This window comes from Etheostoma cragini, chromosome 17 (assembly GCF_013103735.1).
Source record: "Etheostoma cragini isolate CJK2018 chromosome 17, CSU_Ecrag_1.0, whole genome shotgun sequence".
Taxonomy (NCBI): Eukaryota; Metazoa; Chordata; class Actinopteri; order Perciformes; family Percidae; genus Etheostoma; species Etheostoma cragini.
The window spans coordinates 5,522,758-5,538,123 of record NC_048423.1 but is presented as its reverse complement, the minus strand read 5'-3'; the positions used below and the strand labels follow the sequence as shown (position 1 = coordinate 5,538,123).

General features: G+C 37.2%; 1 protein-coding gene across 50 annotated transcripts in view; it reads right to left on the bottom strand.

Moving 5' to 3' along the window:
- camk2g2 (calcium/calmodulin-dependent protein kinase (CaM kinase) II gamma 2) overlaps positions 1 to 15,366 on the bottom strand; it is a 55,344-nt gene that overhangs the window by 7,455 nt on the left and 32,523 nt on the right. For 2 of the 50 annotated variants that reach the window (XM_034897743.1, XM_034897741.1), the window contains exons 13-21: positions 15,254 to 15,313; positions 11,444 to 11,484; positions 9,905 to 9,937; positions 8,513 to 8,593; positions 7,440 to 7,484; positions 5,615 to 5,669; positions 2,893 to 2,997; positions 2,353 to 2,478; positions 65 to 140 (exon numbers count right to left, since the gene is read on the bottom strand). In XM_034897743.1, coding sequence (XP_034753634.1) covers positions 65 to 140; positions 2,353 to 2,478; positions 2,893 to 2,997; positions 5,615 to 5,669; positions 7,440 to 7,484; positions 8,513 to 8,593; positions 9,905 to 9,937; positions 11,444 to 11,484; positions 15,254 to 15,313 — 622 coding nt within the window. The remainder of the gene's footprint in view (positions 1 to 64; positions 141 to 2,352; positions 2,479 to 2,892; positions 2,998 to 5,614; positions 5,670 to 7,439; positions 7,485 to 8,512; positions 8,594 to 9,904; positions 9,938 to 11,443; positions 11,485 to 15,253; positions 15,314 to 15,366) is intronic. The other 48 variants (XM_034897744.1, XM_034897756.1, XM_034897753.1 and 45 more) reach the window with 48 other exon arrangements.

Sequence of the window (15,366 nt, the reverse complement as noted above, 5' to 3'; positions counted from 1 at the left end):
AATCTGAGCCTCAAAAAGGCACTTAAAAGTAATGACTTGTATTGTTTACATTATGTAAACTTACGTGTAAGCCTCAAAATCCCCATTGTTGATAGCTTCAATCAACTGCTCTGTCATCTTTATTATCTCCTGTTTACGAGCTGAAAACATAGAGACAGAAAGAAATAGAGGGAAGACAACCAGAAGATGTTAAAGATATTTCAAAGTTGAACATACAAATACTGCTACTTGAAACCGTTGACATTTGAAATAGGTTCTGGGCACTGCCTCTGGAAATAATGACAGTGACATTTGTAGTCAGGAATTTGAGGCATACAACATGTTACATATAACATACACCAAAGATAACTAAATAAAAAATGCCTAATAGCCTTCACAAAAATATCATGTAAACTGCAGTTCAGTCTTTATAGAACCAGATCAAATCTGTGTGTTGGGCCACAAGCACAACACTTTGTTCGGGGCAATAAATCATCTTCTTGTTTTTGTTTTCTGCAAACAGACACAGACACAACCTTTAGGCGATATCTGCATTGTTCCCAATGATCTGAGTTAGGCTTGTATATGTCCATCAACTGATATGGTTGGATTTGGCATTATTAATTAGTTTACACTGAAATTCCTTTAGCTTTCCCAAGCAACTACGCTCAACAACAAAAAGACAAGCATCACCATGTACTTACCTAACTACTCGCTACTACTGTATTTTTATTGAAAATGTTTAGAAAGAGTCCCAAGATAACTCATTTAAAAATATGTAACACTATTCAATGCAATAACATATTTATTGGTAATAATGGTACAGGAATTATCATGAAGTCATGCATGACTTCATGTATGAAAAAGCATGAATTCATTCATGTAGTACTTCATGAGATTAATAATATCTCATACATGACTTAATGCAGAAAAAACATCAATTAAGGTATTTCAATCATCATGATTTGTGATTTATTAATGATGTCCATGTCTTCTTCTACTTGTAAATATGTTGTGAAAGCGGTAGGCAAAAGAAGCTGAATTTTAGTATTGTACTCATGATTAACTAAACATTAATTCTTCATTCCTTCATCAAGTTTGTGGCCCTTCAAATAAAGTCCTGACCTGGTCTATATTTAACATTGATAAATAAGATATGATTAATGGTGGCATATGCAGCAATCATCTTTGTGACCCATTAAGTAAAAATATAAAAAAGACATTTCTGGTGTTTCTGAGACAAAATATCCTAGTTGGGTGGACAATTGTTCTCAAACATTACTGTTTACGTGCCTTACATTGTTGTGAATAAAGCATTAATAAAAACGCATTTGCAGTATACTGTATTTTGTGTCAATGTAGTGACCTCAGTATAATTTTGCCAACCCACTACTTAATTCGTAATACATTTAATGTTGGAACAGGTCGACACTGGCCACAAACATGATGAGGTTATTAAGAAGTTATGTTTAGTTAACAATTCTTCAGAATATATCTACACTGCTGTGACTGGTCAGAACACATGACCATCATTAATAAATCAGAAACCATGAGGATTCAGATATCTTAATGGATTCATCCATTAAGATATTGTGCCTGCATTAAATCATGCATGAGACACTATTACTCCTTGTTCATTACTGATAGTTCATGAAGTACTACATTCATTAATTCATTCTTTTTAATGCATGACTTCATTCATGATAATCCATGTACCAATATTTAAAAAAGTGTTACCGATTTATCATACAGCAGACAATATGAGTACTTTGACTTTATTTTTATTTTTGTAAACAATCAAAGCATGTTTTTTATAAGATTATGTCATCACTTTTTGCAGGGAATTCATTTACGTAAACCCTCGAAAATTAAACTTATTACTTATGAGAATGTCACCACAAAATTATACATGCAAACAGTGAAACTTTTGCCGCTAACATCCTGGAAGGAAGCTGCCTGTAACGTAGAAATGGCTCAGTCAGTTTAAGTGCAACAAAGCATTTTAAAGATTTCACAGGTCAAAGCACGCCCTAACAAATGGTTGAAACAACTTCAACTAAGATGAACAGTCAACTTAAACACAGTGAAAGACAAAAAACTTTATCGGTACACACACAAACGTACACTAATGAAATCCAAATTCAGAGAATATGGCAAAACATCACACCAGGAAAAAGCACATAATGCATGCATACACTGTGCACATGCAGCTGCTGAGCCAGAAAAGCCAGCTAGCAAATCCTTCACACCTGCATGTACCTCTGTGTTCAAAAGTTCTCACACCTTCTGCCATCAGGTGGCACAGAAAGGTAGAACAAATTATATGAACACTGCTTCAGGAGCCTTTGCACTGCACAACCTGCTGGCACTTACTCTGCTGCAGGTTGCGGCTGATGCCTGCGTGGGGCGACAGAGCGGACTCTGGTTCAGGACAGGAGCTCTGAGCTGGACTGGTCTGAGGGACACTGGGGCTGCAAGTAGCCTCCTGCAGGGCACCAGCTGCAGGCAGGTACAGTCATCCCAGTAAAATAAAGTTATATTTAGCAAAGCTAAGACGCCATGTATAATAAATAAGTATTTACATGGCATTTAAAACAGTTTATTCTGAACAAAGTATATAAAAAAAGTTATTGTAGGAAATTAGACACTCAGTGTAGAGGGGGAACAGTAGATTGCAGTCAGCTCTGGGTGCCAGTAGGTGGCAGCACAAGATGGCAGATCATAGACTGTATACATATTGACGGTCTATGGGGCAGATGGGAACTTGTTCAGTAAGTTGGTGGGAAGAGAAAGAACCTTTTTAAATGGCAACATGTCTTAACCTGCTTGTAGGGTAGATTTGTTTTTTGAAGAAAGGTCAGGACACAAAGGTCAGGGCTAAGAGTTGAATCAGGTAAACTGCTGCCGACTTACACGTGGGTGGTGCACAGTGAGGAGACAGGGTCTGTTGCTCTGTAGGGCTGCACTGGCTTAACACGCCACTGTCTGTACCAGTAGACTCAGACTCAGGGGCAGCCACTGTGCCCATCCCAAGACAAACACAAATACATACACACTGACAGGGAGCCTGAGAGGATCTTTATACAATTTGGTACTAATTCTATATAAGTGAATCTATCAATAGTTTATCATTTAATCAGTTGTTTATGCTGTAACTGTTTTGATAATATATGAATCAAAATACCAAAGATTTGATGGTACCAGCTTTTTCAAATGTGAAGGTTTGCTGCTTTTCTGTAATTAATGATGTATGATGTAAACTGAGTATCTTCGGGTTTTGGACTGCTGCTGACCAACTACAACAAGACATTTCAAAACACCTCCATGGGCTGTGAGAAATTATAATGGGCATTTTATTCTGACATTTTACTGACAAAACAATTCATTAAAATCATCAGCATGATTAATTGATTATGGAACCAATTGTTAATTGCAGCCCTAATCACAAGTTCCCACAGCTTGATGAGACAAATTGATCTTCAAATTGCTTGTTGTTGAGTTGTCTGAGCAAAATCCAAAAGTATTCAGTTTTAATTTACATAAAAATAAAGAAAAGCCACAAATCCTCACATTTTAGAAGATCTGAGACTAGATGTTTGCTTCACACTCAAATTTATGGTTCCTATTTTCAATCCACCAGCTACTCAATTCATTGACCACATTTTTTAACTTGACAGTCGAGTGCTTATTACAACACACTACCCAGGGCACGCAGATACCCGAGAGCAACCAACTGCAGAAACACATCCACAGACAGAAATAGTCAAAACCAGCTGATTCAGACACCAGAAAGTAAGAAACAAATAAGCAGGACAAGGCACACCTCTCAGGTCCCTTCTGCTCTAAACTGAATAACTTCTAAGAAGCTTTAAGCACGAGTATCAACGTCACACGGAGATCAGAAGCCTATTGCACTCGCTTTGTTGAAAAATGCTGTGTGGGATTGAAAACAACATACAAGTTAATTAGATTTAGGAGTTTAGATATAATTTAAAATGTGCACTCTTCAGTTTAAACCACTTCATCTTACTATTGCTCCATTGTGGAGCCCATACACATACAGAACATTTTAACTTCAATGTCGTTGATCAGTCAAAGAGAAACAGATGTTAAAAGTGAAGTATTCACCATTATTTGGTATACAGGACAGCATAACATTGATAAAAAAAAAAAGAAGCATTAATTCCAAATGCATTGCTTGATTGTCTTTAACCGAACCGATTTCAGCAGATCAAATGTCACTCTTTATGACAAGGTTCGGTTCATTTAGTTATGTTGTAGCGTAAGCAGAGATAATGCAACTGATCAAAGTGAGTTTAATGTGAAACTAACTACAGTTACAATTGAGTAGTTTGTGTCCATTTCCACTTAATTAACAGCTGGTGTAACAGGCTGCAAAAAACCTGTGAGCTGCAGAATTGTTAGTATGCAGTCACAGAATATTTAACGTCCATGCCACTTTCTTCTGTGCTTTATATAAGTGAACCTTTCCTGTGTTCACATTTGTGTTAGCGGTAACTTCACTCATATCAATTACATTACATTCATATAGCATATTATTTCATGCAAAGCAAATTAAATAATTAAGTGCATTCAACCTGAGAGAAACACAGAGAGCCGCCTCTTGATTGCATGTCAGAGATGCTCCACTATAAGATCAGTGCTGGTAAACCCAGAGAAAGCTACCTTAAGTAACTGGATTAACTCTTTTCTGGAGGTAGCTCTGTCCTACTTAATTCACCTGAAAACATTAAAGGGTTATCCCCGAGCTAAATGCAACTAATTAAAAGCATAAGTGGCTTGTGTACAGTGGATATAAAAAGTCTACACACCCTTGTTAAAATGGCAGGTTTTTGTGATGCAAAAAAATGAGACACAGATAAATCATGTCAGAACCTTTTCCACCTTTATTGTGACCTATAATGTGTGCAATATAAATTGAAAAACAAACGCAAATCTTTGAGGGGGAAAATAAAAAATTAATAAAAACGTACAATAACCTGGTTGCATAAGTGTGAACACCCTTAAACCAATACTTTGTTGAAGCACATTTAGATTTTGTTACAGCAGTCTTTTTGGGTAGGAGTCTATTAGCATGACACATCTTGATGTGGCAACATTTGCCCACTCTTTTTTGAAAAAGTGCTCCAAATCTGTCATATTGCGAGGACATTTCCTGTGCACAGCCCTCTTAAGATCACCCCACATTCCCCTTTGTCTATTTTTTTAACATAACAAAAACCTGGCATTTTAACAGGGGTGTCTACACTTTTTATATCCACTGTACATGATGCACGCACTCCACAATGAAAGTGACGCAAAACAGGTTTGACTCTGGAGCAATTGAACTGCATGTAAATGGAGACATGAGCAAATGTATATCCCTTGGGATGATAGGACTGTAATCGGTCCCCATCCATGCACAGTACACAGTACATCCAACTCTTCCCCTCACATCTCTATTTCCAGTGATGCTCAAAGGCATCTGTCTAATAAACGTACTTGATCTCCAAGCCTCAATTACCCTAGAAACTGTAATATCTTTCTATCTGATCTGGAGTTAAACACAGTGACAAAACTTAAACAACACATAAAGTAAAAAGGCATGCAGAGTAGGTGAAAGTTGGACAAGTACCTTTCCTACCTTTCATCTCCTCCTCTTCTGCATTATTACAGCTCTCTGTGGAGCCCTGTCACACAGAGAGAGATGGAAAGAGAAAGGAGTTGGAAAAAGAGAAAGATGGATGAGGGGAAAAAAGTTAAAGAACAAGCCAAATAATGTTTTAATGTGCAAGTGAAACGGGGCTAGAAGGCTTTGCACACTTTGCCGATACAGACACACAGACAACGTGGGTGACAGATGGACGGGTGGATGACTCCCTCCCAGGAGCACAAACCAGCTAGGACAGCAGCGAGGAGAAGTGCAGAGAGCCACACATATATGAGCAGCCAACAGTATGAGCAATTTGAAATTGTGTGACTGACTGTAACAGCAAGGAGTGCATGTTGGTGTGTAACTGCTCCTCAAGAGGAAGCAAGCCTTTGTGAGGAAAGTGTCAATTTCCAAGTTTGTACTCCAACACAGCAGCACAAGCGGCATGGAAGTTGGTTCCACGTTTAATAAAAAGTCTGACATGAGTAGTTGAAGATATAGTTGTCAGTGTGTATGTGCTGCTGTTAAAGACGGTACATGTAGGATTTTCTCTTTTATATACATTTGAAATTAGCTGTGATCCTTTATAGACCTGAAGGAAGAACCAGAATATGTATGTAATATATTAATACTAAAGATAATATTTGTATTTTTTTTTTTGCTTAAGTTTTCCCTTAAACTTAACAACTAATCAAAGGCCACATGTTTCTTTAAACCATCATCTAGTAACTACACTGATAATTTGATGAGATGAGTCAAGATCTGTCTGATTCAGCTGAGCAGGTGACTGATCAATCACATCATACATCTGCTTTGCAGTAATTAGTAATTTATTAGAGTAGCACGTCACAATGTCAGCAGTCTTTTAAATTTGGGAAATTCGAGACGAGATTAGAAGAAATGAGTTAGTATTGACCAGTTGGACTTAACTTAATTACATTTATCCATTAAAGTGCTCATATTAAGCTAATTTTCAAGTTCATAAATTGTATTTAGAGGTTATATCAGAATAGGTTTACATGGTTTAAACACCATAAGTTTTTTTGTATTAGCCAATTAGAAGCAGAGTCTGTTGGCGTGCCATGTTAGCAGCTAGGTGAGCATTATAACAAAGTGATGCACGTTTGTCACGGAAGTAAAGGCTGGACTACAATAGAGCTGTTTGTGAACAGTGTCTTCTGTTGGAGATGGTAAGTGCCTATGGGGTGGACTTTGGGATTTTCACTTTGTAAACCTATAACATGCACAAAAAAAGATATATAACACAATAAAGAAAAGGTAAAAAGCCAAAAAGCATAACATGAGCACTTTAATAAACTAAAGGTAAAAACAAACAAAAACATACTTTCATATCTTTAAATGAATTAAGATATCTATTCTAATCTTTAAAATTAAGTTCTTGTTATCTCAGTTCATTTGAGACCTGGACAAGCATTATGGTGTTTTTTAAGTTTAATAATTGATTATAATAAAACACTGACACTCTACATTTATTCCAGTGGATCCATAATAGTGCACCTTCACATTGATTAAAATGTCAGCTAGTCTCACTACAAGCAGGAGCTGTACTAATCTGCTTCCAGATTTGGGGAGTTCACAGGATTCCACTCTCTTGTGAACTCCCTTCTGGTAAACAGGAGCAGACATAATGAAACATGCTGACAGAAGCCAGCTCACATTAGGTGCACAGAGAAGCATAGAGAGTCATTACAGTTGTATTGACAGCAATGTTTGGAGTATATTTAGAGAAAATCCTCCATGAGTTACCTGCGGGTGTTAGGGGCTTGTGGTGGGAGGAGGGCCTTACCTTGGTGCCATTAGCTGGGTTGTGTACAACAGTTGTCTGGGCTTCCTGGGGGGAGGTAGGAGACACTTTACCATGCAGGGAGAAAATGGGTAGGTGGGGGTGTGGGTGCACCAGGGAAGATGCCACGAATTCAGTGACGACAAACATACAAAACAGACACATGTGCAGACACCAAAACCAGAACAGTAGCTACAGTATAGAGGCTGTAGAGCATTTATGGTGATTAAATAGATGACTGTAGATGTCATGGCGCTCAGTGTCAGTCTGTGCCCAGCAATGTGTTCACAGGATCATTTTAGAGTCTCCAAATGCATGAAAACAAGAGTGAACAGCCAAACACACCACAAGCCAGCCAGGGCTATGGCAGAGAAGGAGAGTTTCTGTTATAGACTGTATGTGCATGTAAGTAAGTGCAGATCTCATGCCCCATTGTATGTTGTATATAAATGGCTTAATACAATTACATGTTTGAACACAGGGGCTGCATCCTCATACACTATTACTTTGTCACCCATCCATTCCAGCTCCTGCTTTACCCGGAAGTCCTCATCATTTACAATTCACATACTGAAGATAAATTTGTAAAAGACATTCTTTTGATGCAGTAGAGGTTTAAACTTTTTTGAGCTCTGCTTTCCAAAAAATTGCCATGAACCTGTTCTTCTAATAAAGCAAAACATCAACAAGAAGTCACTGGGATACAGCTGAGAAGAACGTGATTAAAGTGTCTGCTTTTGTACCCAAAAAATTAAAGTTATTTGTCTACCTGTCAAATATGAGTTAAATATGAGTGTGCTCGCAGGAGGTCTGGGTAAAACACAAGCCAGTAGAGACACTCTAAAGCTTCAGTCATTTAATTTTAACGTTATCAAATCCACTTCCAACATCCCAGTTTGTGTTCAAAAGAAGGATATAGGACAAGGGAGAGGACAAAGTACAGAACGGATTGCACTAAACATGGGGTGTGACACGACAAGATGAGGAAGAGGCAGAACTAAACAGTTAAAAGATGAAAACAATGAAATTATGCCATAAAAAAGCAATGTAAGAGAAACCAAATAAAGATGAGGTACCATTGGTGCTGAAGATGACATGCTGCTGTCTTTGGTGCTGCTGCTGCTTACTACACTGTTTTTACTGTTGGTTCCCTGCGACTGGGGCAAAGAAACACAACACATAATGACTCCTGCTGCTCCCACTGGGCTTAAACCATAAACCTGACAATGGAAATCTCAGGTGGAAAACAGGAATAGAGCCAATCTAAATAGTCAACATACTGTAAATTTTTAGGATTTAAAACTGCACAATCTGGGAGTAGGGTTCAATGCTAAAGTGAAGCAAGTAGATTCAAAATAATCTTTTCTCTTGAAAATAAAAATAATCTTTTCTTTTGATCATCATGAACTAGTAGAATTAGATTATGTGTTCCGCTCCAACAACAAAGTGAGTGTACACGCTTCCCCAGTTGTTTAATTGACGCAAATACTTTTTCTATTATAAAGCTGTGTATTGAGTGATTGAAGGGCTCTTTATTATACATTTAATGTCTACAACAATTATTCAGCACATGCAATATTAAAACAATGAACATATTTTCAGATTGGATTTTAAGTATTTTTCCCAACACTTTCACACATAGGTAAATCAACATCTGCTGGGATTAAAAGAGAAATCACAAGTTTGCATCTAAAACAAGCACCATAAATCGGTAAACCGTTTATGGCGGAACACAGCCAAAATATGCATAACTGAGTCAGAAAATAAGTTTATAATAATGATTACCAGTCCAAGTCTGTGCATGCAGTGAAAGGCCTTGATGACAGGTTTCTCTCTAATTGTGGAGAATAGTGTATGTTTGTGTGTGTGCGTGAAGGTATGTAAAAAAAAAAAATGTAGTTTTACTTCATTACTATAGATTCACACCACTTTGTTAGTATATCAGTCCTGAATTGTATCTAGTTCGACTGTTGATTATCTGCAAGTGACCAAGACAGCCTTTTTATTTACAGGTAGAAAAAAACAATAATAATAAAGGCAGGGTACAATAAATATGCAATAATTGGAGGAGGGGAAATTATTATATATTGATTTTTACAGTGATTAAAATGTACCTCCTGTGATGCTCAGGGATGCTGGCAGAGTGAGCAAAATGCCTGATCTTAGACATCCAAAGAGGATAAGTAGAAGGGTGTGTGTGTGTGTGTGTGTTTGTGTTTGTGTGTGATTGGTTGAAATGATTTTGGTGGCGCTTATGGCAGAAGGGGATGCAGGGATGGAGTTAGGAAATCCAACAGAAATCGTAACAAGACGAAAACTGTCTTAGACAACGCCTCAAGCATCTTACCCCAAAATGTAAAAAAATAAATAAACTAATGAAACAGAAAGGGAGGAGAGAACCAGAGAGGGGGAAAGTTTCAAAAAGACGAAGAATGAAAAATGAACGAAAACGACAGAGCCGATCTCACCATCAAACAAACACTCGAGCTGGACTTCCTTTTCTGACAGACAGCAATGGAAAGGAGGAGGAAAAAATAAGGGGTCATATGGCAAACAAGGAACTAATCAACATAGTAAAAAATGAAGCTGCCAGATTGGTTCCAGAAAGACGGGAAAACAAAACAGCTGCACAAGCTTCCATAGGAACAGCAATGAGACACTAAGGCCTCCTGCACACGGCCTGTGTGGCGTGAGCGTGGCGTTTCTGTTGCGCGTCAGTTGTGTGGCGACTTTGTGTCATTTTCTTTGTCTTTGCACACCAGAACACATATATACACACTTACTGTGTGTATATATACACACACACACACACACACACACACACACACACACACACACACATTTATATACATACAGTACATACATAAACACACATACATATAAAAATATTCTGTAGCCTATTTTGTTGTCAATACTGCCGACATTGCATACATACAAATCAGTATATATATGCAATATCGGCAGTATTGGCGACAAAATAGGCTACAGAATAGTTTAATCTACATTATTATGTCAACCTACAGACTTTCAAACATAAAATTTCATTTATTAAATGTATTCATGTCAAATGGACATACAAATATCTTTTTGTATTCTATTTTGCCTGGAAACAATTCCAACACGCTTGCATGTTGCGTGACAAATTTATTTCTTATTTCTAGAATGCACACGTATTCGCGCCTAAGACTTGCCTGTCACGCAGGCAGTGTACAGGCTCTAAACTGTTAACATGGGAGCCAAAATAAAAACGGACACGCCACGCAGCTGACATGCTCACGTCACGCAGTCAGTGTGCAGGAGCCCTAAGAGGACTTCAGCAGATAATCAGCAACAAAAACAATATAAGAGTTATTTTTTAAAGGAGAACAAAAAGATTTAAATCATTGGTTGTGCAGTTTATTTGTATAATGTTTCAGGGATTTTTTTTTCTTTTTCTTTGGGGGTGTGGGGATAGTTCAGTTATTGTTTAAGTTACTGTAGATGTAATAGTAATATTATTTTCGACCCTTGTTGATCATGGCACTTCACTGCATGCATTGGCGCTGGCTGTCGATGAATATAAAATGAGCACCAAGATACAACGGTAGTTTAAATTGCTGTGAATCAAAGAAAAACCTGGTGGTAAAAAACAAACAGCATTTTAAAAGCCTACTGGTCTTTACTATGTTCTTTACTTTCACTTTAATCTCACATTTGTATTACCTGTGACTTAGACGGCTAACTCATAAACATGATCAAGCGGACACTTTTTTTTTTTTTTCTAAGATCAATCCTTTTCCCTGAGCTACAAACATCTTTAAATCACATTTTGTAGACAAACTAACAAACGAGCACCAGGAAACAAAAGTAATCCAGTTAAATTAATTGTTGTTCCATATGCTCATAATAGCAAAGGTACATGTTATTAGAGAGTAGTTTGGGTGAAAGACCAAGGAGACAACAGAAGATTGAGTAAGTAAGACAGAAGCAGTATGGTCATTAAAACCGTCATGGGTCAGAGAACTTACCTTCACACCATCAGACTTTTTGTTTAGTAAGGTTTTGCATGCTGAAAGAAAAAGAGACAAGATGGTAAGGACACTGCACCAAAAGAACAGCAGGACAAACTAAAGTCTAATAAAGGATTATTAATCCTGGTGTGTGTGTCCAACCAATTTCACATATAACTGTTGTGTGATTGACAATCAAACCCCAAAGTTTTACTTCTCCACCACTGGGGATTATCAGGACAATTAGGGCCTATATTACTGGATGTAGAAATAGCAAACTGAAATGGAAAAACAGATTAAAACAATTTGAAACATTTTTATAATTCTAATTAAAATAATGGCTTTGGAGCATGTATGTGCTCTGAGTTGCTGATTTTTTTTTAATCCCTTTTCCATTATTTTGTTTGTTTTAATATAACTCCCACACTTATTCCACAGGACATTGTTGATTTGTATAGAAGCTAAGTTCTGCCAAAAAAAGAAAGAAAAAAAAAGATTGGAAAATTAGACATGATAAAGTACTATGACAAATGTCTGACTTAATTAGCAAGTCAAAACATTATAACATAGTCCAAAAAGTGAGTCAGCAATAGGTGTTAATCAAAATTATGATACAAATGAAAAACTATGAGTAAATAAGTTGAAAATTACATCACAGAAGGTCAAAATCATGAGTTAAGACTTCTAATAAAATAATTTGACCGAGAATCTTCTAATCTTGATCTACTACGAGTAATTTCTTCATGCACAATTTTATCTATTCTTCTCTTTTACTGGCAGGAATTAGCCTCCACAGATTTAACACAAATTGCTTATTTAAAACATCACAACAGCAAGACAGAAAATTTGGGGATTTAGAGGCACTAACTCTATTTTCAGTTGTTTTATATATAAATATTATCGTTGTCTACTGCAGCATACATTAAAGCACTGTGTTTTTACTTTACAATGTTACTTTTGATTTAATCAAATTCCAAATAACCCTTCCTATTTACTTTTTGTTTTGAATTTATGTGTATCCATATTTATTCCAGGCAGTAGATCAACAAAAAGTTAACCATTTTCTATTTTTGTTTTTGGGTAAAATCATCCTCCATACTGTTAATATATTCTAGGAGCAGTTAATACAATAAACACTGAAAACAGGTAAAAACAAATAGTTTCTTTGCCCCCAAAACACCAACAATAAGTTCAGCACAGTGTCATAAAGTACACAACATAAGTAGTATGACTAATAAGTGATACATTGGTCCTGGTTTAGTGTTTGATCTGTACACAATCCAACTCCCTCCTGATGGGTTCCAGCGAGCAAGTATGAATGGATGAATGAATGAATTAACTAATAAATTAATTAAATGACTGAATGGGTTACTTTCTGAACACAAGGTGCTTCTATCCAAAACAGCCTGTTTGTGTTCCTCTCCTAGATCAAGTAATTTCTTTTGGTGCAATTTAGCTAACACTTTTCCACTAACCACTAATACTATAACAACTTTGTGAAAAGTGGAAGATGGAAAAAGAAGAAGAAAAATATTCAAACTTTTGACATATATCCTGCGGGTCAAACACCAAGAACTGTAATCTGACCAGTGCATGTTAGTGGTCACACTGATTACACATACTATCATGTGTATCTGAACACCTGTCTACAGTTATAAGCAGACTTGAACAGAAACGACACTAACACACAAGTAAGTTATAATCTCCAAATGCATGCATGCACGCACACAGACACACACACACACACACAAATTACTGTATAAACACTCATTTTTGTGTTAGTTGTGTTCCAATGATCCTCCCTTACCTTCCATTTATAAAGTTGGAAGGAGGGCAATGAAGAAGGCAAGAAAACAATAACTTATTTAATATCTGCATCTTAACATCTGAACTGAAAACAAAACTGAAGATGACAACTGGAGGAACAAACAACTGCCAGGCTTTTACTGTGTTCTAAAAGGCATTCTTCCAATCATTTTCACAGAGGTGGTGGGATCATGCGATGCAACAGTGGCTTATAAACATGCAGCATCTACTTAAAAGTCTTTACTTTAAAGAGATACCAAGGAGTGCATTCCGAACATTTCAGGACATCATCTCTTTTTAAAACCAAATTCTTCCCTTTTAAACTGTATGCAACTCAGTAAGTGAAGAAATTTAACAATTGTATTCGAGCATCAAGAGCAATCCATCCTTATCAACTTATTGGCTTAGTATCCACTTCATCAAACCCTGAGAATACCATAGTAATTCCTGTATAAATGGCCTTAAAGCAAGCAGCTCGCCCTGCCATGGTTCAGTATGCTTCATACAAACTAGTCTAGCTAAAAGGCTGCCCTCATAAAGTAGGGAGACTCCCGGTGAAGTTTCGGACAATGGAAGTGGTCATGTTTGTTGTATTGTTGGTTTTAAAAATGTCAATAAGCAAAACAATATATTTAAAAAATGTAGACCTAAAAGTGAACACCAACAGCATTTAGGATTTCTGTTATTGAAACTTGAAAGTTGAATAAAATTTGTCTTTTTATAGGCAAAGGAGTTATTAAGCCCAGCCAAAAAAATTTTATGTATGCCAATTTCTCAACAAAAAAAGACAATCATTTTGAAATTTTTAATCTCAAAAGATAAATCCAAGAATGTAAACCCCTGTTATTAGGTATTTACTATATGTTTTTAGTGCTGTCAAACAATTCAAATATTTAATTGCATTAATGTCTTAGTTAACTCACAATTAATCGCAAATTTTATCTATTCTAAATTTCCCTTGATTTATTTTTTCTCATTTTAATGCTCTTGACACAGAAAAGTGGATTTGCTTCCTTTGTGCAAAGGACTTTTATTGAAAACAATTTAGTTCAATTTCACACTTAAATTTACACTTGGAGCAAATAATCTCTCACACAGTGTAACACTGCCTATCAATAAAAGGGTGAATAAACACACACACACACACACACACAGTTTTGACCTCTTTGAATTGTCTGTTTCATAGAGTATCATACACATCTGAGTGGAGGTGGTTTCAGATGCTGCTTGATGATCCTAAAAACACTTTGTAGAAGCATACTGACACCTTTAGGTTTTTTGTTGTTTTGTCTGTTCAAAGAAGTAAAACAGAGCACGGGGGAGAGAGGAGACAAAAAAAATATATAATAAAAGGAATGCATTCTGTTTATACAGCTTCCCATGCAGGTTGTCACACTGTACTGTACTGTGCGCTCATACACATGCTTGGCTGGCTGTTAGTGCCAGAGCCATGCGGCGGGAAGGTTGCACAGGCAGGCATAAAGTATTGTGGACAAAAAACAATTCAGAGGAAGTAAAACTGGAAGGGGTACTGAGGTTGAAGGCTGATGTGTCTATGTATCTATAAAAGGTTACAATGTTTATGCTGGAGAGGAAAAGATACGCAGCCTGCAGAAGTTGCCTCAATGCAAAGATGTGTAAACAGAGTTTTGCTAGGTGGCAGTTGTGGTAGTTGGAGGGATGTCATAGGGTCATGCGGGGTGTCAGTTAAATGGCCGTTGTGTTCGACACAGGAAATTAAATAGCCAATCCTGGAGAGGAGCTCTGTTCATTAGAGCATCAGGACACGCAGCAGTATTGAGAGGTCAAGAGCTGAGCTTCGTTTGTGGTTTCCATTTACTTGTTTGTGTGTCTGTGTATGTGTAAGATGACCCAGTGCAACAACAACCGTTCACAAGTGGTTCATCAGTGTGCAAGCAGCAGGCAGCAAGTGGAGGGGTTCAAGCAGCCCAGGCCTCATGCCAATAGCCTGAGCACAAATTTGGCAGTGCCCGACTCCAACACCCCCTCAAGCAGACGTACCTTCCTGTGCCATTGAGGCCGTGCTGGTGGTAGCGGCAGGGCTGGTATGCTGCCGTCCCACTATTGGACAGAGAGGGATTCAATGTGGAGGCACAGGTGGGACGAGAGCCTCA